General features: G+C 35.2%; 1 protein-coding gene across 1 annotated transcript in view; it reads right to left on the reverse strand.

The window, feature by feature from the left end:
* Positions 1-23247, reverse strand: part of LOC150094345 (proto-oncogene tyrosine-protein kinase ROS-like) — a 719271-nt gene that overhangs the window by 105487 nt on the left and 590537 nt on the right. The window contains exons 37-38 of the mRNA XM_090412445.1: positions 6015-6079; positions 138-267 (exon numbers count right to left, since the gene is read on the reverse strand). Of these exons, the coding sequence (XP_090268571.1) occupies positions 138-267; positions 6015-6079 (195 nt within the window). The remainder of the gene's footprint in view (positions 1-137; positions 268-6014; positions 6080-23247) is intronic.

Genomic DNA, 23247 nt, shown 5'->3' on the forward strand with positions numbered 1-23247 from the left:
AATAAACAGCAACAAAAGCCTAAGTTGCTTTATACTTATTATATTGTGTGATGTCATACTGCCACAAAAATTTTTAGTCATAATTTAAGTTATCAATTTACCACTGCCAAATAATTAGAACAAGAGAAATGACTTACAGCTGTGGGTCGACTAGATCGGAGATAAAATAACAAGTCACCTCCTTCCATTAGTTCTAGTATGATGAAATTCAAATAATGATCCAGACAAATGCCAAGCAATTTAAGTATATGATCATGCTTAAAGTTGCTAAAACAAATGAAATAATAAAAAAGCATCAAAGCAATGTAGTATTAATCATTCCATTAACATATTTACAATTAACAACAAAGAACATATTTTAATATGTTTGTTAATTAATTTAAGAAACATGCCCCCCATGCACATACACAAACACACATTGCTATAGAGACGTTATTGAAAATTAATTATAAATTCACTTATTATTACCATCACATAATGCATCAGAGAACTGATGCATTATGTTCAATCACAAAGAAATTATTCTCATCTCCAGAACATTACTGATAACTCTTAGTTGAATTTCTTTAGAATAATCTACATTGAAAAGATCCATTTAAAGGAAATAGATTATATCAATCATTCCACAATAACCAGGATTACTATACATTTAGTTCATAATATTCCTGTTTAAATGGTCTTGCCTCTGCAAATTAGTATTTAAGTTTGGGTAAAGGCATGTAAACATATTTTTTAAGTTTAAATTATTAATACTGACACATTAAATGTATGATATGATGGGCAGAAATATTAGTATCTATAATCAAGGTTGAATAATTTTAAATCTCAGCATACCTAGGGACTCAAGAAAAAGGAAAGAAGACAAGATAGTTCCATTATATTATAATCACATGTGCATTTTCATGTAGTCAGAAGACTCGGTGCTGGATGGCCACACTAATCATCATTCTTGAAGTACTAATTATACCTCTTCTAAAATTTATTCAATGAAAAAGCAAATACAATCTCCTCTGACAACCTGTTTCACTTCTTATTCACTACTCTTCAAGCAAAAACTGTAGTCCTCACACTCTTGCTAATCCTTTGTGATGCTCTTGCTTTTTCCTATCATATATTGAAAAATTTCTTCTACATCTAACCTATAAAACCCTTTTAGTAACTTATGTTACTATCATGTCTCTATTTTCCACCTACCAATCAAATATCGTAACCCAAATCTTCAATCTATTCTTATAGTGAGCATTCCACAGACCTTACATTATCCTGGTCACTTACCTCTGAATCCTATCCACCAACTTCCTCATTCCACATCTTAGCAAACAAATCTGTGCACAACAGTCCAGATATGGCCATATCAAAGTCTTCATCATCTAGGTGAAGGTTTTGAGCTGTTTTGCCACTTTTGCAATATCTCCTCTGAACTTTAACTCCCTGTCTACCACCATTCTCAAATCCCACCTCATCATTTTATTTTCTTGCAGTACAGTTCATCAATGTTGTAATACAGAGCTTGCAATATACTCCACATTATTAAATTGTCAACCATTATCCTATGCCCACAATATTAGTCATTTCAATCTCTACGTCACTTTTATTAAATATTCCTCTTCCCAGTTTTCCATCATCAGCAAATATCTGGATATTCTCTATACAGTTGACTATGTATAGAGTAGCAACGTTTAGGGACCACTGGAATAGTTTATTATTATGGATAGTCTGCTATAGCAAATTTTCTTTAGAACAACAGTGTGCTTAAGCAGATTTCATTATTATTACTACTACCAAGCACCTCCAAAGAGTCCAAGGACTCAATGAAGGAGAACATTTTGCTTCCCACAACCACCACCTGCACTTTGGTTGCTATTTGACTGGTACTTTTCTGGTAATTTTTTACAGTAAGGTTGTTTGTTATAATGTGTTACTGCTTTTGCTATGATGAGAGTCATCTCTATCATTGAGCAGGCACAAGTATTCTTTTATTATTGATGTTTATCCATCAGCCATCCATTTATCCATGTCACCAAACACCATGACTGTCTGCACATCCATAACCATTTGCTTCAAATTATGTAATAGAATTTTATGCAGTAGCCTATCAAATGCCTTTGAAAAGTAGAGCAACATCATGCCATAGATATTTCTTTTATTCCACTGAAATGTTCACTTTATTATAGAAAGTGTGTAAAGTTGATACTGAAGCAAGACCCACCCTTCAAAACGCCGTGCTGTTCCTTGTAGAGTATTGTATTCTTATTCACTCATTTCTGAATTCTGACTTTAACCAATTTTTCCAATACCTCAACCAATTTTACTTATTATCTTTTGTAGCACATACAAGTCACGTTTGGTGAGTGTGGTGGGTTGTCCATTGTGAGCACTTGTAATTGGCTCCCTGCACTTCCATCTCAGTACGGTACCACTGACTGTTGACCTGGGATGGTCCAATTTGTGAACAATTTGCCAAACAGATAGGTCTGTGACATGGAATCCTATTACAATGCCTCTTTCAAAGTGCATCAGTTCTCTTCTAGTAGCCATTTCACTCATTACCAGCAGTTGCACTGACTTGGTAATGAGACTTGCAGAATCCCACTTGTTTCCTTCCAATTTACCAGGTCATTTAAACTCATTTATTATACTTAAATATCAATGGTTTTTAAAAGGACGAAGAAATGTTGGAAAGGGTCCAGAGGCGACTGACTAAGGTGGTTTCTGATCTCTGGAATGATGAATATGAGAAAAGATTGAGAAGATGCAATTTACATTTTGTAACCCAATAATAAGTAATGAATTGGAGGAAGAGGGAGTGACATGCTGGAGACATAGAAGTTAAGGGGTTGTTATAGGATCAATGTTGGAGAGTTTACAGAAAACGGTGGGAGATCAGGGTAGAACCAGAGGTCATCCCTTGAAGCTGTAGGGTATAAGGAGGGTGTGAGCAGGATAATGAGAAGTAGGTTTTTTGCATGCAGAGTTGTGAATGATCGGAATGCCTTGCCTTAGAGTGTGGTGTCTGCAGACAATTTGAGTGTGTTTAAGGTGTGGTATGATGCGCTGTATGACAAAAGGACTTCTTAGATGATTCTTTGACTGTATGGGATCTTGAGATAATAATAATAATTTGTTCTTTAAAAACTAAACTGGAACCATGTCTGGTCATTAGAGCAGAAATACAACTGCTAGTGAAAATGTTCCTAAAAGGCTGGTTTGTTGATTTTTAGTTAGTGGCCAAGACATCCAGTAGGATGTCCTGGCCACCAGCTAAAAATCAGCAAAAAAAACAGCTGGTTTGCTAAAAATCAGCAAACCAGCCTTTCTTGCTATGAAAGTTTGTTGCTGCCTTCCTTCTCTTTTATATCAGCCAACAAAGTCTTGCTTTATCCTACATTACACTTTGTGTGAGACGAATGTGTCATTCATTTAACTCTTCAACTCACAATGAGAGTAATTGTTCCATTCTTTCAATCATGTGACTATTTGAGTATTTAAGAGCTGCAGCACTTTTCCTTGAGTTTCCATCATCTTTTTTAATTTTATCAGTATTTTTTATGATTGTTGTTACATTGAAGGATGCAATATGTAGCTTCCTACATACTGCATCCTTCACTGTAACAACAATCATAACAAAAGATGAAAGGCAGACCCTCTATGCCAGACTCTCTTAAATGTCAAATGAGTTTCTAGACCCTCTACATACCTTACACATCAGAAGGTCTGCTGTGGATCTAGCACAGAAGAATCTGTACTGGTGGGCAGCGATTAACTTGTGGGCATTCAGATGATGAATGCTTTCCATTATTTTAGAGAGGACAGAGATGATGGTAATGAGTGGATGAGTGGAGGGTTGATGGCAGACTTTTTTAGACTTGCTTCAATGCTAGTAGATAACTGCCACCTGAGTACAAAGGATTGTTGATAGGAATTCTGTTAGTACTGGAGCACAGATTTTAAGTAAGATTAGTGACATACCAGCATGACCAGAATCTTTTTGGAATTTTGATTGTTCAAGATTCTGATAATGTTCTTCTAGCAAATGATACATGTTGTGTTGGAATTAAAGAACAGATGTAAATAAGGTACATGCGTAAATATAAAAATGTAAATATAAAAATTACTCGTTATATCTTTTTTTTCTGCCTTCTTAACTACCTTGTCGCACTTCTTGAAAAAAACATACCTGGTTACTGAGCAGGAATTTTGAATGGAGTAAATAACAAAGATCTCATTCCAATAAGGATTATTTCTGTAACTTGATCAGAGGAAGTATATGTGATCTGGAGAATGAAAGCGGTAATTTAACTATGGAAAGAAGGAACAGAAGTATAAGAAGACATCCCACTTGACATTGCTGGCTGTAATGCTACAAGGCACAAGGTTGAGAACCGAGATCAGGGCTTTTCATAAGAGATGAAACTTGTAAAAGATTATCTTGTGAGTTACCAATAGGAGAAGTTTCTTCTAAGTACACTTAGAGAGAAAAAAATAATTCTGCAAAGATCAATAGTGTTGGGTGAATGAGAAGCCTTATCTGGTATTCTTTTTGGTATATGGATGAATTACTTTAAATCACTGCTTACAGAAAGTACCGTAACAAATTCTAGACTGGTAAGTGAAATTGAAGAAAGAAAAGAAGCCAGCTGGAGTTGTGGTCATAAATATACCATACAAGAACTTCACTGGGTAGTTTGACTGCAAGAAATCATGATTTGAGGATAAGAAGTCAAAGAGATCACAGTAATTTTCAAAATTATGTTGGGAGAAGAGATGGCAGACGAATGATGTATAATGGATGTACGGAAATCTTAACCAAGAGAAGGTAAAAAAAAAAAGAGGAGATTCAGGATTTGTCATTCCTTAGCTATCTGATAGGATAGCTAAGGAATGTCAGACTGTGCAAATACAAAAATGCCACCCGTGTGGTGAAGGAATAATGCTGGACATAATTTGGACTCTGTGGTTGTTGTTGTAGTTGAAATTTTTGAGGTTTGGTCAAAAACAGATGAGATATTTTTCTGAGTATAGATATATAAGTTGACATAATTGCAAAAAATTAGTTGTTTTTTTTTTCCATCTAAAAATTTTTATAAATAGTTGATTCTCTTTTCTTGGATGTAGCAGTGGACATCATTTAAGCTTGTACCTATGCTGTGAATGTTAGTGATGTGATGAGAAGTGAGATTTTTTAAGGTTTATTGGCAGGATTTTTTTGGCGGAGGTGTATTTTTTCAGCCACAGTGACAATATAATCATTTGTTTTTCTTTTAATTTTCTTTTTTTATTCACTTTTTATTTAGCATCTCATCAGAAGTTAAATAAAGAGTGAGGACATGCAGTGAAAGGAGATAGATTCTTATACACTTGCCTATATAGAAGGCATCCAGTCTCCATTATTACATAATGTGGCCTCATCAGCACCAGTACAATATATCACATGATCAGTCTCTCTCTAGGCACAGTTTAGCAGTCTAGGAGGCAGCAAGATTATGTGCATAGCTTGCAATTTGCCTAAACATCACATGCTATTCACCCTCTGCATTCCCCGGGTCACAGCAACACACTTGACTAATATTTGACAGCAGCAAATTATCTGCTCAGGTTTAGTCTGACTGGTTAGAAATACAGATGAAGATATTAAGGTTATGAAGCTTAAGGTTATTAAGATGTTAATTTAATGGATATATTATATCCATTAAATTAACATCTTCTCTGTCCAATTTGCCAGTTTTTCAGGAAGAAACACACATTTCCAAGAGAAAAATCCTTGCTACTTCCATTTAACCAGCTAATTCACTTTTATTGATACTGAGCTGAATAATTACAGAAAGAGTAATAATGCTTATTCTAATCAAAAAGTAATTTATATTCATTAAGTTTATGTTCAAAATATTCTGTCATATATCTTCATTTTGTATATTCTAAAATTTGCATGCAAAAATCTCAAGCTTAGTGGTCTTAATTTTTCAAAAGCTATGAGCTTATATATTTATAACTATTAATTTAAATTATAAAGGTACCTCATCAACTTTGCTTCTTTCAAAAATTCTGTCTTTTCTTGATCAGTTGCTCCTTTTCTTAAAGTCTGCAAAGAATTTTTTTTTTTTTAATAAAGGCAATCTATTTCTGAAAAAAATCCTACACTGGCTTAGTGTTGCACAGTTATTATTTACACTATGATTTAATATTAAAATTAAAAGCCTTTATAAAAAGACGTGCTTTACTAAATGATTTTTAATTGCAACTCCTGATATAGTAATAAATATGTTTCAGTTTCTTTGCTATGTAAAAATAAGAGAGCAGCAGCATTCTGAAATTTTTAAAATTTATTTTGGAATATGATTTGTGCTTAGCTGGGAGAAATAAAAATAATGAGCATTTTTATTTTTAAATATTGATTTTTCTTGTGAGGGAAAGATCTCCAAATTTTATTCCACTCTGATTACAAATCAACAAGGTGTGCTACCATGATCGAAAACTAACTTCTAGCATTAATTCTCACGTGACACGTTGGATTTTGTTTGGATCTTAAAAATTTTGTATCATGTTAATTATTAGAACAAAAAATAGCATCATCAAATTCCTGATAGATACCTTCAGGGATTGTACAGGATCTTATGATAGTACTATATGAAAAGTTACATAATGAGTAACTTCGTATCAACAATTTTCCTCACGATTAGCCTGTTATCTGTCAGCATTCCAATATTATCAGATCTTATATTTCTGTCTTCTAAGACACTTTTTACTGCATTAATCCACCTACATCTTGTCTTCCTCTCAGTCTTTGTTTCCTGCCATCCTGATATAGAACACTTGTTTGGCTAATCTTTTCTCCCCATTCTATTTAAGCGGCCATACAACCTGAGATTAACTCTGCTAAAACATTCCTGAATTCTAACAATCAAATTCTTTCCTAATATCCTTGTTTTTAATATGATACTGCCATTGATGCCATCTGCTCTATCCCCTAATCTTTCTCAGGACACTCATATCTGTGGTCTCCAGTTTTTGATCAAGAGTTTTATTTCAGCTCTCAGATCCATAAATTAAAATTGGTTTGAACACTGTCTTGTATACAGCTAGTTTAGTGTTTTGACTAATCTCTCTCTTATTCCATGTAAATTTATTCAGTTGACTTCCTACCATACCAACTTTGCTAATTCTGCTGTTTATTTCCAATTCAATTTTCCATGTTCACTTGACCTAAATAGCTGAAATGTTTTACTTGTTCTATATGTTCACCATTTGAGCCTCCGTACCTCAGTCAGTATAGATGTTGGAATCAAAGTTACAAGAGCGTTCAAAGTTGCAATGGATACAGTAGGTTTTTTTCAATGTTTCTGTGTATTTTAATTGTCTTTCTCTTTTTATTGCTGATTTTCATACCAAATTTATTACAAAGTTATTCGATTTCGTCAGTGAATCTTGCTGACTTATACTGACTGTTATACTTCTGGATTTATACAGAAGTATAACATCATCTTCATAAAGTAAAGAGCTAAGATTAACATAACCAATTTTGATATCAAGTTTAATACTACTTTCCGTCCAAATGTGACCCATATAGACGATGAATAACAGTGGAGATAATGTACACTTTTGTCGCACACCTGACTTAACATCAAACCATCTTACTGTACCTCCTTCAATTCTAATGCTGATTTACAACTCGAATAGAGAACTATGTATTGCTTGATATAGTGTCCCATTTACACTTTATAATTGGAGTGTTTTGAACAACATTTATTCTTGGCACCTTGTCATATGACCTTTCCAGATCTAAAAATTTAAATACAGATCTGTATTTATATTCCCATGATTTCTCAACTATTTATCTTCAACTGAAAATCTGATCCTGACAACCTCTGTTTGGTTTAAACCCAGCTTATTCTTCTCCAAGCTTCTCCTCCACAAATTTTTTTAGCTGTTTCTCAAGAATACTTGTATAAATCTTACCAGGAACCCTCAGTAGAGAAATTCCTCTGTAATTCTTACATTTGACTTTATTCTCTCTCTTATTTTTTTTTTTTTTTTTTTTAGATGGGTACAATGAGCGTACTACTCCAATCATCAGGAATCAGGAATTGGATCCTCTGACCAGGCCTTTGAATTATGTAGTGTAGCTACTGTAAAACTTTTATACCTCCAGAGTTTAGCATTTCTGGTTGAATATCATCTATTCCAGCTGCCTTTCCAAATTTCAGGTTTGTAACAGGTTTTTTCCACTTCAAGTATGGATAAATTAGGATGGTGGCTGGAAAGTTCTGATAAACACATAGAACAAAAATTATATAAAAGCAATTGATATAAATACAAGAAAGAACATACAAGGAAGTAAGAATATAAGAACATAACTTTGCTGTTAGCATGTTCTTTCTTGTGTTATATCAATTGCTTTAATATCCTTTTTGTTCTATGAGCTTATCAGAACTTTCCAGCCCCGCATCCCTCATATATTCCAGATGGCATTCCTGTTGAATGTTTTCTACCACTATGCTGTCAGTTTGTTTAATTTAGCAATCTTTCAAAGTAATTACTCCATACATCAAGAATATCTTTATCCTCAGTTTTCATGTCCCCTTTATCATCTCCGATTCCTTTTACAGTAATCAGACTCCATTTCTGAACTGTTTCAATAGACTTCAAAATATTTTCCCACCTTTCTCATATTTATTTTCTATGTCAAATTTTAAAATTTATTTTCTTTGTTTTCTATGTCAAAGAGACGGGAACATACGTGGAATTATAAGGCAGGTGATTATAATAGTCTAAGACGTCAACTTGGGGAAGTTTCATGGAGGGAGGAATTGGAAGGCCGGGATATCATTAGTGCATGGGAACTTATGAAAGAATATTTGTTAGCAGCAATGGTAAGTTGTATACCACAAGTGAACAAGAGGACACAATTTGGAGTAAAGTGGATGACAAACAATATTAAACAGGAATTGCATGCGAAAAAGAGGCTATGGAAGAGATATAAGGAGACAGGTGAAGAGAAGATGCATGAAGAGTATAAGACACAGGCCAGAAGAGTGACTAGTATGGTAAGGAAGACGACACTGGAATATGAGAGGAGATTGGCCCTAAGATCCAAAGAAAATCCTAGGGAATTTTTTAGATATTTGGCCAGTAGGAGGAGAAATGACTGTGGAAGAATGATACTGTGAGATAAAAATGGGAATAGAGTGACTGATGAAGAGGACATAGTGGAATTGTTCAATGAACACTTTATTGGAGTATTTCATCCTGGAGGAGTCAGTTTTAATGCTAGATGGATTGGGCAGGTTCGAGGTTTAGAGGTACAGGAGGAGAGTGTGTTTCAAATACTGAGTACTCTGGATGTCAGTAAAGCTGTGGGACTGGATGGGAGAGAATGTGCTAGGGAACTGACACTGCCTTTGACCCGGCTTTTCAATGAAAGTCTGGCTGCAGGAAAGGTGCCCATGGAATGGAAGGAAGGTAAGATAGTGCCATTGCATAAGGGCGGTAGTAGACTGGAAGTGTTTAATTATAGGCCGGTTTGAGTGTCATCAGTAGTTAGTAAGATCTTGGAGAAAGTAGTGAAGGACTGTATACAGCATTGGGCAGATGAGGGTAATGTTATCTGTGAGAGTCAACATGGATTTGTGAAGGGGCACTCTTGTTTTAGCAATATGCTAACCTTTTATGATAAAGTTACAAGAGCATTAGATGAGGGAAAAGGCATATACTGCCACATGATAAGCTGATATTTAAGTTACAGTACATGGGTCTGGATGTCAGATTGGTCAACTGGATTCGGGATTGGCTGTCCGATAGGTATCAGAGAGTTGTGTATAGTGGGGTAGTTTCAAGGAAGTAGAGGGTTACAAGTGGGGTCACATAGGGCTCAGTACTGGGACCTATATTATTTAATCTTTATATCAATGACATTGTCAGTGGATTGCAAGGGGATATTCAGTTGTTTGCAGATGATGTGAAGCTGGGAAAGATTATTAGTAATAGTGCAGATGCGGCAGCCCTGTAAGAGGATTTGAATAAGCTAGATAGATGGGCAAATGAATGGGAGGTCTCAGTTTAATGCAGCAAAATGTAAGGTGTTGAGGTTTGAGAAACATCAATGGGACACTGCATACTCTGCGGGAGGAGTCATACTGGAGGAAATAGGGGGAGACAAGAGATATGGAGTTGATGATTGATAGAAACCTGAAATTTAGGGGACATATTGCAAAGGTGGTGAACGTAACACAGAGGATTGCTGCAATAATGAGAAGGATGCTAACCTGCAGAGATAAAACAGTTATCATTCCGTTGCATAAGACCCTGATCAGACCACACTTGGACTATTGTTCTCAGATTTGGTCCCCAGGATTTGAAGAGGATAAATTAACTGTGAAAAGGCAGATAACAAAGATGGTTTCAGGACTGTACAATGATAGTTATGAGGATTGGCTGAGGGAATGTGGACTGCAGCGTTTGGTGGATAGAAGAAGGAGAGGTGATATGATTGAGACTTTTAAACTGTTGAGAGGTGGTTACAGGGTTGACACTGGGGAGTTCTTTCGCTTGGTTGAACAGTGGGAAGGAGTGATGACAAGTGGCCATCCCTGGAAAGGAACCTGTGAGCAAGAGGGTGAGGAGTGGTTTCTTTGCATGGAGGGTGGTTGAATCATGGAATGCATTGCCTGATGGAGTGGTGAGAACAAGAACGGTCAATGAGTTTAAGGATATGATAGGTGGTATGATAGACTTTGTGTTTCTTAGGGGGGGGGACCTCCCCCCTTGATGAGTCTTAATAGACTTTGTTTTTTAAGAAGGACCTCCCACGATTAGTCTTTGACTCCATGGAGGCCTGAATAATAATAATAATGTTTTTACCTAAGACTTCCCATAAATTTTGTTTAGATAATTTTACACAATGCATTGCATTCTTACATTTTTCTCTGTATTCCTTAAAAGCACAAGCTGACTTACTTGGCAGGATCTTTCAATACTTTCTTCTTTTCCTTGACTGCCTTTTTAACTTCCTGAGTTTTCCACAGAGTTCTGATTTTTCTATTCTTGCAGATTACCTCACCACCTTTCTGGCTGAATCAATCAAAGTTTTTGTTAGGGTTTGCCACTGAATCGTCAAGGTTTGGTTGTTCAAACTCTTTCAGTTATTCTTGAATAATGTTTGCGTATTTGAGCCTACAGTTGACATCTGATAGCTATTCAACTTTGATTCATTTCAGAACTTTCTTACACAACTTTGTTTAAGAAAGTTCTGAAATATAAGTTCAATTTTATCCTGCTCTACAATAAATGGTGTCACTTCCCTTCCTATTTCCAATCCTCTGTATACTCTTGTGTCATGAACCAGTGGGAAAACATCACTATTGACAATCATATAGTCAATGAGACTTTTCTTATTCCTTACATCTTCTCTCTGTGTCTCATTGACTATGTTATTGTCAACAGTGATGCTTTATTATTATCATTATTATCATTAACATCCGACTTCCTTGAAGTCAGAGACTCATTGTGTGAGGTACACACTATTATACATAATGCTCATCCAACCATGCGTTAAAATGATTCAATTTTTTTTTTACATTCACAACACACTCAGGCAATGCATTCCACTCAACAACCACTCTCCAAGCAAAGAAACAGCTCCTCACTCCTCTGCTCACACCCTCTTATACAATTTCTAGTGATGGCCTCTTCTTCAACCCCCCCCCTCCTCCCATTTTATGAACAATTTCTTCCATGGCAACCTGATAACAACCTCTGACTAGCTTATGTCGCAATCATATACCCTTCTTCCTCCTATTCACAAGGCTTTGCAACTTACATTCTCTCAATCTGTCCTCATACCCCACATTCCAAAGACCACTGACAAACTTTGTGAATCTTCTATGGATCTTTCCAACATATCCTCGTCACCGTGAAAACTCAGTGACCAAATCTGTGCACAATAATCCATATGAGGCCTGATCAAGGCATTGTACCTCCTTATTTCTGCATGTCAGGGTCCTCTGCATCGTTGCCATTATCTGATGTGATGTCTTCACAACTTGTGCAATGTGACCCCCTGAAATTCAGGTCCTTGTCTACCACCACTCCTAGATCTCTTATTTCCTCTACCTCCTTTAAAGTTTCCCCACCAAGTGTATACTTTGCATCACATCGTTGCTTACAAAATTTCAAAACCTTGCACTTTGCAACATTGAACTTATAGTTCCACTTACCTGCCCATTCATGCAAAGTCCTCCTATAAGGCCATAACATCTGCTTGACTGCACTGCTTTTCCCCAATTTTGCATCATTTGCAAACAGCTGCATATCACTGCATAAACCCATCTCAATATCATTAATATAAAAATTGAACAACAACGGTTCTGAAACTGACCTGCGATACACCACTAGTGACTTCCTCTTGCAAGATACTACACCCCTATATACAACTTTCTGATACCAATCTGACAGCCAATCACTCATCCAACTCAGAAGTCTGTTATCCAATCCCATCTGTTTCAATTTATTTAACAGTTTGTCATGTGGGAGTCTATCAAAACCTTTTGCAAAATCCAAGTACATCACTGTATATGCATCTCCCCTGTCCAAGGTATTTGTCACCTTTTTATAGTAGTTAAGTTAATAAAACATGATCTCCCCTTAACAAACCCATGCTGATAACCACAGAGAATACTGCTGTTTTCAAACCAATTTCTGTATCCTATTCTCACCAAACTCTCTACTACCTTCACCACAAGTCCAGGTATACAGATTGACCTATAATTCGAAGCTACAGCTTTATCACCACCTTTATGCAGCTGAATAATTTTACCTTCATTACACTCCCCCCTTGGAATCTGTGCTGTTAAGACTCTTATTATGCTAATGCTACTGTCAATTCCCTGGAACATTCCCTTAAGATGCATGGTGATATCTCATCAAATCCTATCGCCTTATTGACATCAAGGTTATTTATTTCCTCAAATATCTCCTGCTCACTCACAATTAAGCCATCCTCTCCTATGTCCTCTACACTTAAGTTCCACATGATTCCACCCTGATCAGGATGAAACACCCTTATAAATTGATCACTGGAATACCTCAACAATGTCTTCTGCAACAGTTACCATTGTACAATTTTCATCCATTAACATCATCTTACCATGATCATTCTTCCTTCTACTTGCTACATTTCTAAAAAACTCGCTGGAGTTTTTCTTTGCATGATTTGCCAATTTCTGCAAATCGTGCAAATATACTGGACTTTTGTTTTCCTTACTAACTGAGTTACTCTCCTGGCTTGTTCTTTATACTTTTCATGAAACTGATTATTACCATTATTCATCTTGCACTGCCTCCAAAGTACCTTCTTCTTCCAGATTTCATGTTTAAGCCCATTCATCCATTTTACACCTACCTTATTCAGCCTTTTGAATATTCACACATTGATGCTGTCAGTTCCTAAGCAGCATTTATTTCCTTACTGCTCAACTCCTCATTCCATGCTATAGCTCTCATCTGTGTCCTAAGCTTGTCATAATCATCAGCCTCATACCTTCACATATATCCTTTCCTCACAGAAGTCAGCATACGGCTAGCCACAACCCAATTGATCATTTATTATCACTCTCACAAACTGGAGGAAAGTGTGAAACCACAATCACAATTACATTCGCTGACAATATCATCAGATATGAAATTCTCAATCCTAGCATGCCTTCTTTTACAAGCTGCCTGAGATAGTTATCTCTCAAGAACTCAAGAAATTCTTTTCCTTATTCCCAAATGCCATTTCTTCATTCCAATCTATACTGCCATAATTAACATCACTCATAATAATTACCCTTTCTTTGTTCACTAATCCAAGTGGTTTATGAATTTCTTCATCACCGTCCTTCATATTCCCTGTGTAGCAACATTTAACTAGATATATCTTTCTGTCAACTTACAGGTCACAACACATACTACTTCATAACCAGTGCCACTATTTCCCTCTTTTATGTCTACCTTATGTGGGCATTATTCTCCTGCTATCATCAGCAGCAATCCTCCTTCCTTCTTGTCCTTTCTATCCTCATGAAAAATACCGTATCCTTCCATTTCTATTCCTGTTATGATAATCATCTACATTCAACCATGTTTCACTTATTACTTTGATTTTGGGGTGAATAAACTCAATCACTGAAACCATTTCATCCACCCCCCTTATTTCTAATACTTCTGGCATTTGTAAACAAATAGAGGAGTTTATTTTTAAGCCAGTCCTATCCAAGCCATTCGTTCAGTCTCAACTTCCTCATCCACATTGCAATATACTCCATCTCCATACATACATACATTCCCTACTACTTTCAACATGCACTATCTCTATGCTATGTCTCCCTACCACCCAGCCCCCCCTCGTTTCCCTGTTCTCTCTTCATCTCTCATGCTATGTGTCTCTTCAACACCACTCTCCTGTTCTTACTTTTGATCTCTTGCATGCAGCACACACACACACACACACACATCGCACTTCCATTTAGCAACACTTTCTCCAGTACACTCACTCCAAAGCCATTAAAATGCAACTCATCACGCCTGTATAATTCCATTCTTCTCTCAAACACATGCCATACATCTACAAAGTATACGCCCTTCTCCTCACTCATCTCCAGTAGCATACCATTCATTATTCCAGCTCTCCATCTCAACTCATCATTGTCATACCTCAATATCATACTGACAACCTTTCCCACTACACTGTTTTGTTTTATTCTTCTCAAAAACATATTTAACTCCTCTAAGAATCCTCTCCTCGATCAGCTCACCCTGGAATTTATTGTATCTATTGCATCTGTAACTTACCTTATATTGGAAAAACTGAATGTACAATCTCTATCCGTAAAAAAGATCACCACCAACAACACATTAAATTTAACAATTTTGATAAAGCAGGCTTCTCAGATCATGCTCTTAATCAAATTATAGAAAAGTACATGATCTTCACATCATACAAAAACTTCGTATGAACAGAAATTTAAAGAAGTCTGTGAAATTTTGATTAACCATCCTAATCTTAACAATAATGGTGGCATAAAAATTCCAAGAATTTGGATGATACATATTCAGCCCACTTAGTTTTTCAAGTTTTTCCAGCAAATTCTGACTTTAGGACTCTAAGCAATTATTTCAGCTTGGCTAAATTTTAAAACCCTGCATTTCATAACTTTGAACTGATGTGCACACTCCTGTGCCCATTCATCCAGATTATTCAAGTCTTCTTGTAAGGTCACAACATCTGCTCTACTCATTAACCAGACTAGATGAAAAAATTCGTGAGAAAATACTCAGTTTGCAGAAGAAAAAAATCATCTTTTATCAGGACAATGAACTTGCCCACAAAGGTGTTTTGGCAATGGGAAAATTAAGGGATCTGCACTGTGAATTGTTGGAACATCACCCTATTCTCCAGATTTGGCTCCCTCTGACTTCTATCTCTTCCCAAAACTAAAACTCTTCCTTGCTGGTCAGCATTTCTCTTCTAATCAAGAGGTGAATGCAGCTGTTGAGGGGTATTTTGCAGGTCTTACTGAGAACCACTACAGGGACGGGATAATGGCACTGGAGCATTGCTGGAATAAATGTATTAGTCTTGAGGGAGATTATGTTGAAAAATAAAAATAATTTTGAAATTATAAATTCGTTTTTTCATTGTTAGGCCAAGAACTTTTCAGACCAGCCTCATATATATAAATAAAATTATAACAATCTGGAAACAGTAAAACCCATTTGGTATACAGATAACCCATAAATGAAGATAGATACACCTAATGAAATAACGAGCCAAAAGGCTTCACTTCAGCGATGTAAAAATGAAATAATGTGGGATTAAATATCCCCTTAATTTAAATAATAGATACATTACTATTTGCAGATGATCAAATAGTATTAGCTACATCAGAGGATGACTTACAAAGATCATTAAAATCATGAAATGATATTTCAAAACAATATAATATGACAATATCTAAAGAAAAAACAAAAATAATGGCATTCAAAGGAGAAAACCCAATAAGAAGTAAAATAGTGATAGATAATAAAATATTAGAACAAGTAAATACAGTACTTTCAGTTACTTTGGATATGATTTATTATACAAAGAAGAGAAAGACATAGATGCCAAAATATCAAACTTTATCCAAGTAAATTGCATAATAAATAATATATTTAAGCCATCCCTGGTACAAAAACACACTAGAATCAGACTATATAATGTCTTATCAAAACCAGCTCTACTATACGGAAGCAAAACATGGACCATAAAAAGGAAAATGAAAAACAAATTTAAACAGCAGAAAGTTGTACAAAGAGGGACCATAAAACAAATGAAGAAATTTTACAATCCTTGAATATAAAACCAATTAATTACTACATAAGACAGCATAAACAAAATGGATAGAACATTTATAGGTTTATAATTTGGTAACTCTGCTTTGGAGCTTTCTTTATGACAAAATTCTTTTGCCCTCTCTTCATTGCTTAAATATCCTGCCAGATTATGAAACTTAAATGACTTAAACTTTGATGACATATCACCATGCATCTTAAGGGAATGTTCCAGGGAACTGGAAGCAGCATTGGCATGCCCGTTTAATAAAAGTCTTGCAATAGCACAGGTTACAAGGGAGTGGAAGGAGGGTAAAATTGTTCCACTGCATAAATTATAGGCCAGTCTTATATATGCTGGAGTTGTGGTGAAGGTACTGGAGAGATTGAGTGGTAAGATACAGAAATAGGTTGAAACGGCAGTATTTATTCTCTGTGGTTATCAGCATGGGTTTTTTAGGTTGAGATCATGTTTCACGAACATACTTATGTACTATAACAAGGTAATAAATTTCTTGGACAGGGGGAGATGCATATACAGTGGTGTACTTAGATTTTGCAAAGGTTTGTGATAGAATGCCACACAACAAGCTCTTAATTGAATTGAAACAGATGGGACTGGATAACAGATTTCAGAGTTGGATCAGTTACTGTCTGTTGGAGAGGTATCAGAAAGTTGTGTGTGTGTGGGGGGGGGGGTATCCCAAAAGAGGAAGGTCACAGTGGTGTGCCACAGGATTCAGTTTTGGGATCATTGTTATTCAATTTGTATGTTATTCAAAATGCTATTCAAATTTATATGTTATTGAAAATGATATTGGGATGGGATTAACTAGTGATATGCAGCTGTTTGCAGATGAAGCAAAACTGGGGAGAGCAATGCAGAGTCAAGTGGAGGTCATGGCCTTACAAGAGGACTTGAGTGGATTGCTTGAATGGGCAGGTAAATGGAACTCTCAGTTTAATGTTGCAAAGTGTAAGGCTTGAGATTTGGTAAACAATGTTGGGATGCAAAGTATACACTTGGTGGGAAAAATTTAAAAGAAGTGATCTATCCACCATCACTCCTAGATCTCTTATCTCCTCTAGGAGTAAATGGTAGACAAGGATCTGAAATTCAGGGGCCACATTGCTCAAGTTGTAAAAACATCACATTGGATAATGGCAATGATGCAGAGGATCCTGACATGCAGAAATAGAGAGGTTACGATGCCATTGTATAAGGCCTTGATCAGTCCTCATATGGATTACTGTGCACAGAATTGGTCGCCGGGTTTTCATGGTGATGAGGATATGTTGAAAACGGTCCAGAGAAGATTCACAAAGGTTCGTCAGTGGTCTTTGGAATGTGGAGTGTGAGGACAGATTGAGATGTATGCCTTGTGAATAGGAGGAAGAGGGGGGGGGATATGTTTGAAACATATAAGCTAGTCAGGGATTGTTATCAGGTTGACATGGAGGAGATTTTCAATGAATGGGAATGGGAGGTAGAACAAGGGACCATCACTGGAAACTTTATAAGTAGGGTTTGAGCAGAGGAGTGAGTTGGTTCTTTGTATGGAGTGGAATTCATTGTCTCATTGTGTTGTGATTTTAGACACATTAAATCAGTTTAAAATCAGTTTAAACATGGGTGGATAAGTGTTGTGTGCAATAGTGTGTACCTCCCATGATGGGTCTCCGAATCCATGGAGGTCAGATGTTTTTTTTTAAAATGTAATAACATTTTATTTATCATCATACAGAGTATTTACATATATACAATAAAATATACTGTTACATTTTCTGTTCAATACAAAATGTAGAGTACAATGATTTTTTTAAATTAAGTGTACATTTTTTTTTTTCAATATCAATATTATAGCTCATTATTATACAGCCTATTTATACATACACAATTTTTTTTTTTAATATCAGTATCTTCATTGTTATACACCTTACTGACTTTTCGTTACATAATCTGCAGTCTTTGATTATGAGGATTACGTGTAGATGAGTGAGACAAATTAATCCCACCTACTTCGAAGCTTAGGTTTGCTTTTATGAAGAGAGTGAGATTAGCCTTCACTATTTATGTTGTTACAGTTTATGCACGGGATGTAGGCATTAGATGCTGGTGATATTAGATTGGATACTAGATTTGTGATGTGTATATTAGTGTTGATGGTATATTAACTTTGTTAGTATATTTTCCAGAGTTCGTGTTTTAATGTTCTGTAGCTATCTACGTGTTTTAAATTTCTTGGTAGGTTGTTGAGCTGCATGGGTATCTGATGTGATCTCACAAAAGAACCATATAAGTTGTTGAAGGGTGTAGGGATGTAGAGAGTTGTTGTAGGTCATGTTACACGATATGTGTCTCTGTTGTTTTGATAGGTGATGTTGAAGTAATTCCTTATTATTGTTATGTAGTGTTTCAGGTTTTTAATGCTCAGGATTCTGTGTTGCCATGTGCTGGTTGGATATTGGTTGTTGCATATAAGGTATCCATATCACTGTTGATACAATTTTCCTGTGTAATGTTTCTAATTTTGCTAGGTGGCAGTTTGATGTCTTTGCATAGACTGCTATACCGTATCTGAGTAGGGATTCGCAGATACCATGATACAGGAGTTTTTTTATGTTGGATGGAATAATGTCTTTTACTTGGAAGAGCTTTGCTGCGATGATCCAAAATTTGGTATGTAGGTATTCTATATGTTTTGTCAATTTAAGGTGGCAATCTACGTAGAGACCAAAGTATTTTGCATGTGCTATAGGTTTGATTTCGGGACATTGGCAAGTTTTTTTGTTGTTAATGCAGTGGTATGTGTGACAGTGTATCGATAGTGGTGCGGGGCGCATGATTCTTGGGTTATGTATTATCAGCATCTGTGTTTTGGTACTGTCGATTACAATTGTGTTTTGGTAGAAGTATGTTGTGATTTCATTTAGGTCTTGTTGTGCTTTGGAGAGAGCCGTGTTGATGTCTGTGTGAATTGCTAGTAGTGGGGTGTCATCTGCATACTGAAATATTTGACTCCTTATAGCCATGTTGTAAACATCGGTAATGTATATGCTGAATAGAGTGGTTAATATGGTGGCTGGAGGGACACCATGTTTTATTTGTATACCCCGGCTGTGACACGTACCTATTTTTGTCACTTGTGTTCTGGTTGAGAGGAAGTTCCTGAACCATGTATGCAGTGTTCCTCTTATACCTATTGAGCATAGTTTGGTGATTAGTATGTCATGTTCAAGTGTATCAAATTGTTTGGTTAAGTCAAGCAGTATAAGGACGGCGTACTTGTTTTTGTCGAGAGCTTTGTTTATTGCATCAGCGATGTCTACTAATAAAGTGATGGTGCTTTTTTGTTTTCTGAAAGCCGTACTGGTTTCGTGACACGATGTTATACTTCTATAGATAGTTTTGTAGACTGGTGTGTGTTAATTTTTCTAGAATTTTTGAAATGACTGGTAGGGTGGCTATTACCATCTTTGTTAATTGGTGTAATTATTGCAATTTTTAGTTATTGTGGAAAAATGACAGTGTCGAATATTGTTTTCACGAGTTTCAGTATTGGATTTATTTGTTCAAAGTGTGTTAAAAGGTCTGTGAGTCTTATTGTGTCTATTCCTGGAGTGGTCTATGGTTTTAGTTGTAAGAGTGCTTCTTTCAGTTCCTGTTTTGTTACAAGTGGAAAATACATCGTTTGTTGTTAATTTTTTGTCGGTAGTCTTTTGTTGATCATTGGTAGATTGTCTTTTTTGAGTTGTGCGATATTGTTTGTGAAGGCATAGTTGAATGAGTCTGCTAGTTCCTCTTGGTTTGTCTCCTGACCGAAGCTTTTTGCAATAAAATCTTGTGCTGAAGTTTTCTTTTTTTGAGTTACTAATTCAATGAGTATAGCCCACATTTTCTTCATGTTGTTGTTATAATCCATGAATTTTTGGAAGTAGTAGTGTCTTTTTGCCCTACGAATTTTTGTTGTTAGTTGATTTCTTGTGTTTTTGTATAAGGTTTGTAAATGTGTGTTACTGGGTGACTTTTTGAGTTTTTTCCATAGATTTTCTTTTACAGTAACACTATTTAGTATGTCGTCATTTATCCATGGATTGTTGTTTGTTTGTCCCCTCATTTGTGTAGGCTTTGTTGCTTTTTTGTATATTTCTCTGAACTGTAGTTGAAAATTTTCATATAATGTTACAGGATCATTTATTAATAGGCAATTCCAGTTTGTAATTTTTACATAGTTATCGACAATGCTCTTTAGTATGATCGAGTTTTGTCGACTTTTGTGGTGGTGGGAGGTAAGTGAGTTATTGAATATTTCTTCTCTTGTTGGGAAGTTAATGGTAGGGTTTATGTTGTACTGACTTAGTATCAAAGTATGTGTTAGTGGTTGAAGAAATGTGGTCAAGAGTATTTATATTAATGTCTCCTATTAGGATGAGCTTATGTGTTGTATGGGTTTGATGGCGCTTAACCATGCTTCTAACTCATGAAGAAAGCTGAGTGGATTATTATCTGGGGGTCTGTATATTATGTTTATTGTGTATTTGATACTACGTTTGTGGCTATTTGTGATTTCCAAAATTAGTGTTTCCATATGTTCGAAATTAGTATTTTTTTATTTTTTTTATTTTGTATTTTTCTTTGATGAATGCCACGATGCCTCCTCCTCTTTTGTTTGGTCTGCATAAGTTGTAGGTTTGGTAATTATTAATGTTGTATGCATTGATTTCTATGTCGTTTATTCCAACTTTGGTCAATATTAGTGCATCTATGTTTATCATGGTGTAGTTGAGCAGTGTTATCAATGTAAGCCAGTGTTTTATTATATTTCTTATGTTTGTGTGTATGATAGTGAAGTCGGTATTAGTGGAAATGGTGTCAGACCATTTCTTCAAAGAGTCAAAGACCTTGAAGTTTATATAGTCTGACTGGATATTCGCCTGTATTTGAGATCTCCATTATATAGTTTTTAAGTGATTTCTAATCTTGTTCTTAAGGATGTGAAGAGTTAGTGTTTTATATTGGTAGGCTATGTAGGTTGGATTCTCTTGCAATTATATAAACTCAAGTATTTTCATTCTTTCTCATAAATATCTGTGAATCCTTAGTCCACAGGAACTTGTAGTTTTTTTCTGTTTTTGTCTTCCTAGATTGGTATAAAAGATTTTTAAAATATGGAGTCCAGTGGTCAGTTACATAGATTGGTGTTGGGAGTTTCCTGTCATCGATGTTGTCAGCCTTGTTTTCTAGCTTGCTGAAAGAATGTAGTCTCTCAGATTTCTGCTGGTAAAACGAGCGATGATTGGTGTTGGTCTCCCTTTGTTTTTTTGTGAGCCTCTGTTCATATAGGTGATGTCTGTGGTTGCGACTTGAATGCCAATTTTGCTGCCAATCAGTTGCATTATATTGTTTAAATCTTCTGTCTTTTCTTTTGTTATTCCCTCAATTTGAAGTTGTTTTTTTCTTTCTTTTTGTAGCATGTGCTCCTTTTGACACTTGAGTGTGTTTACGTCTTTCCGCAGTTCTTCATTTTCGCCAATGAGTGTTTCTTTTGTTTCTATTGCTACCGTTAATTTTGTCTTTATTTCTCGCACAGTTCCTAACATTTCTTCAGAGGTCACGTTATTGAACTGTATGTAATGTTCATACTCCTCAAATTTTTTGTTAATTTGTTCCATGTGTGTGTATTTAATAATAATATTAATATTATTAATATCAATAAATTATTAATAATAATAATGATGATGATGTTTTTTAATAATAATAATTTTATTGATCTCTCAAATATTTACATATATACAATGATCATCTTGAGTAACATTCAGTATATTATTTTACAAGGTTCAGCACTAAGTGCTACATATAATGAGATTTCAATAATAATGATGATAACATAGTTTTTTTTGCTATTTTTTAAAATAACAATCACAGTAATAATTTACAATTATATAGTTCAGAGTTACACAAGTTATATAATATATGTAATATTATCATATAACTTGTAATAGTATATAATAATATTACATATAATATTAAATAATATTAAATAGTATATAATAATATAATATTATTATATATTTTTATTTTTAAAGTTTGAGAAAGTGTGATTATACAACAGTATTTACACATATCGAATTAAAATATTATATTTCCCAATTCTCACAAACATACAATGTAACTCATTATTTACATAATTTTCTAATAATAAGAATAATTTATTACATTATTTTTTCATGTTACATAGTAATATTATATTAATGATATTATCATATAATAATCAGTATCTTCTTTATTGTTATATACTTTTCTGACTGTTTTATTACATATTCTGCATTCTTTGATTATAAGGATTACATGTAGGTGAGTGAGGTGAGTTAATCCCACCTACCTCGAAGCTTGGGTTAGCTTTTATGAAGAGAGTGAGATTTAGCCTTCACGATTTATGTTGTGTTACTGTTTATGCATGGGACATAAGCATTGGATGCTGGTGATTTGTGATGTGTATATTAGTGTTAATGGTATATTAACTTTGTTGGTATATTTTCCAGAGTTCGTGTTTTAATGTTCTGTGGTTATCTATGTGTATTAAGTTTCTTGGTAGGTTGTTGAGTTGCGTGGGTATCTGATGTGATCTCACAAAAGAATCATATGAGTTGTTGAAGGGTGTAGGGATTTAGAGAGTTGTTGTAGGTCATGTTATACAATATGTCTCTGTTATTTCGATAGGTGATGTTGAAGTAATTCCTTATTATTGTTATGTAGTGTTTCAGGTTTTTAATGCTCAGGATTCTGTGTGTCACCATGTGCTGGTCGGATATTGGTTGTTGCGTATAAGGTATCCATATCACTGTTGACACAATTTTCCCGTGTAATGTTTCTAATTTTGTTAGGTGGCAGTTTGATGTCTT

This window comes from Typopeltis vanoorti, chromosome 22 (genome assembly GCF_054136105.1).
Source record: "Typopeltis vanoorti isolate ZY-2024b chromosome 22, IOZ_Tvanoo_1.0, whole genome shotgun sequence".
Lineage (NCBI taxonomy): Eukaryota > Metazoa > Arthropoda > Arachnida > Uropygi > Thelyphonidae > Typopeltis > Typopeltis vanoorti.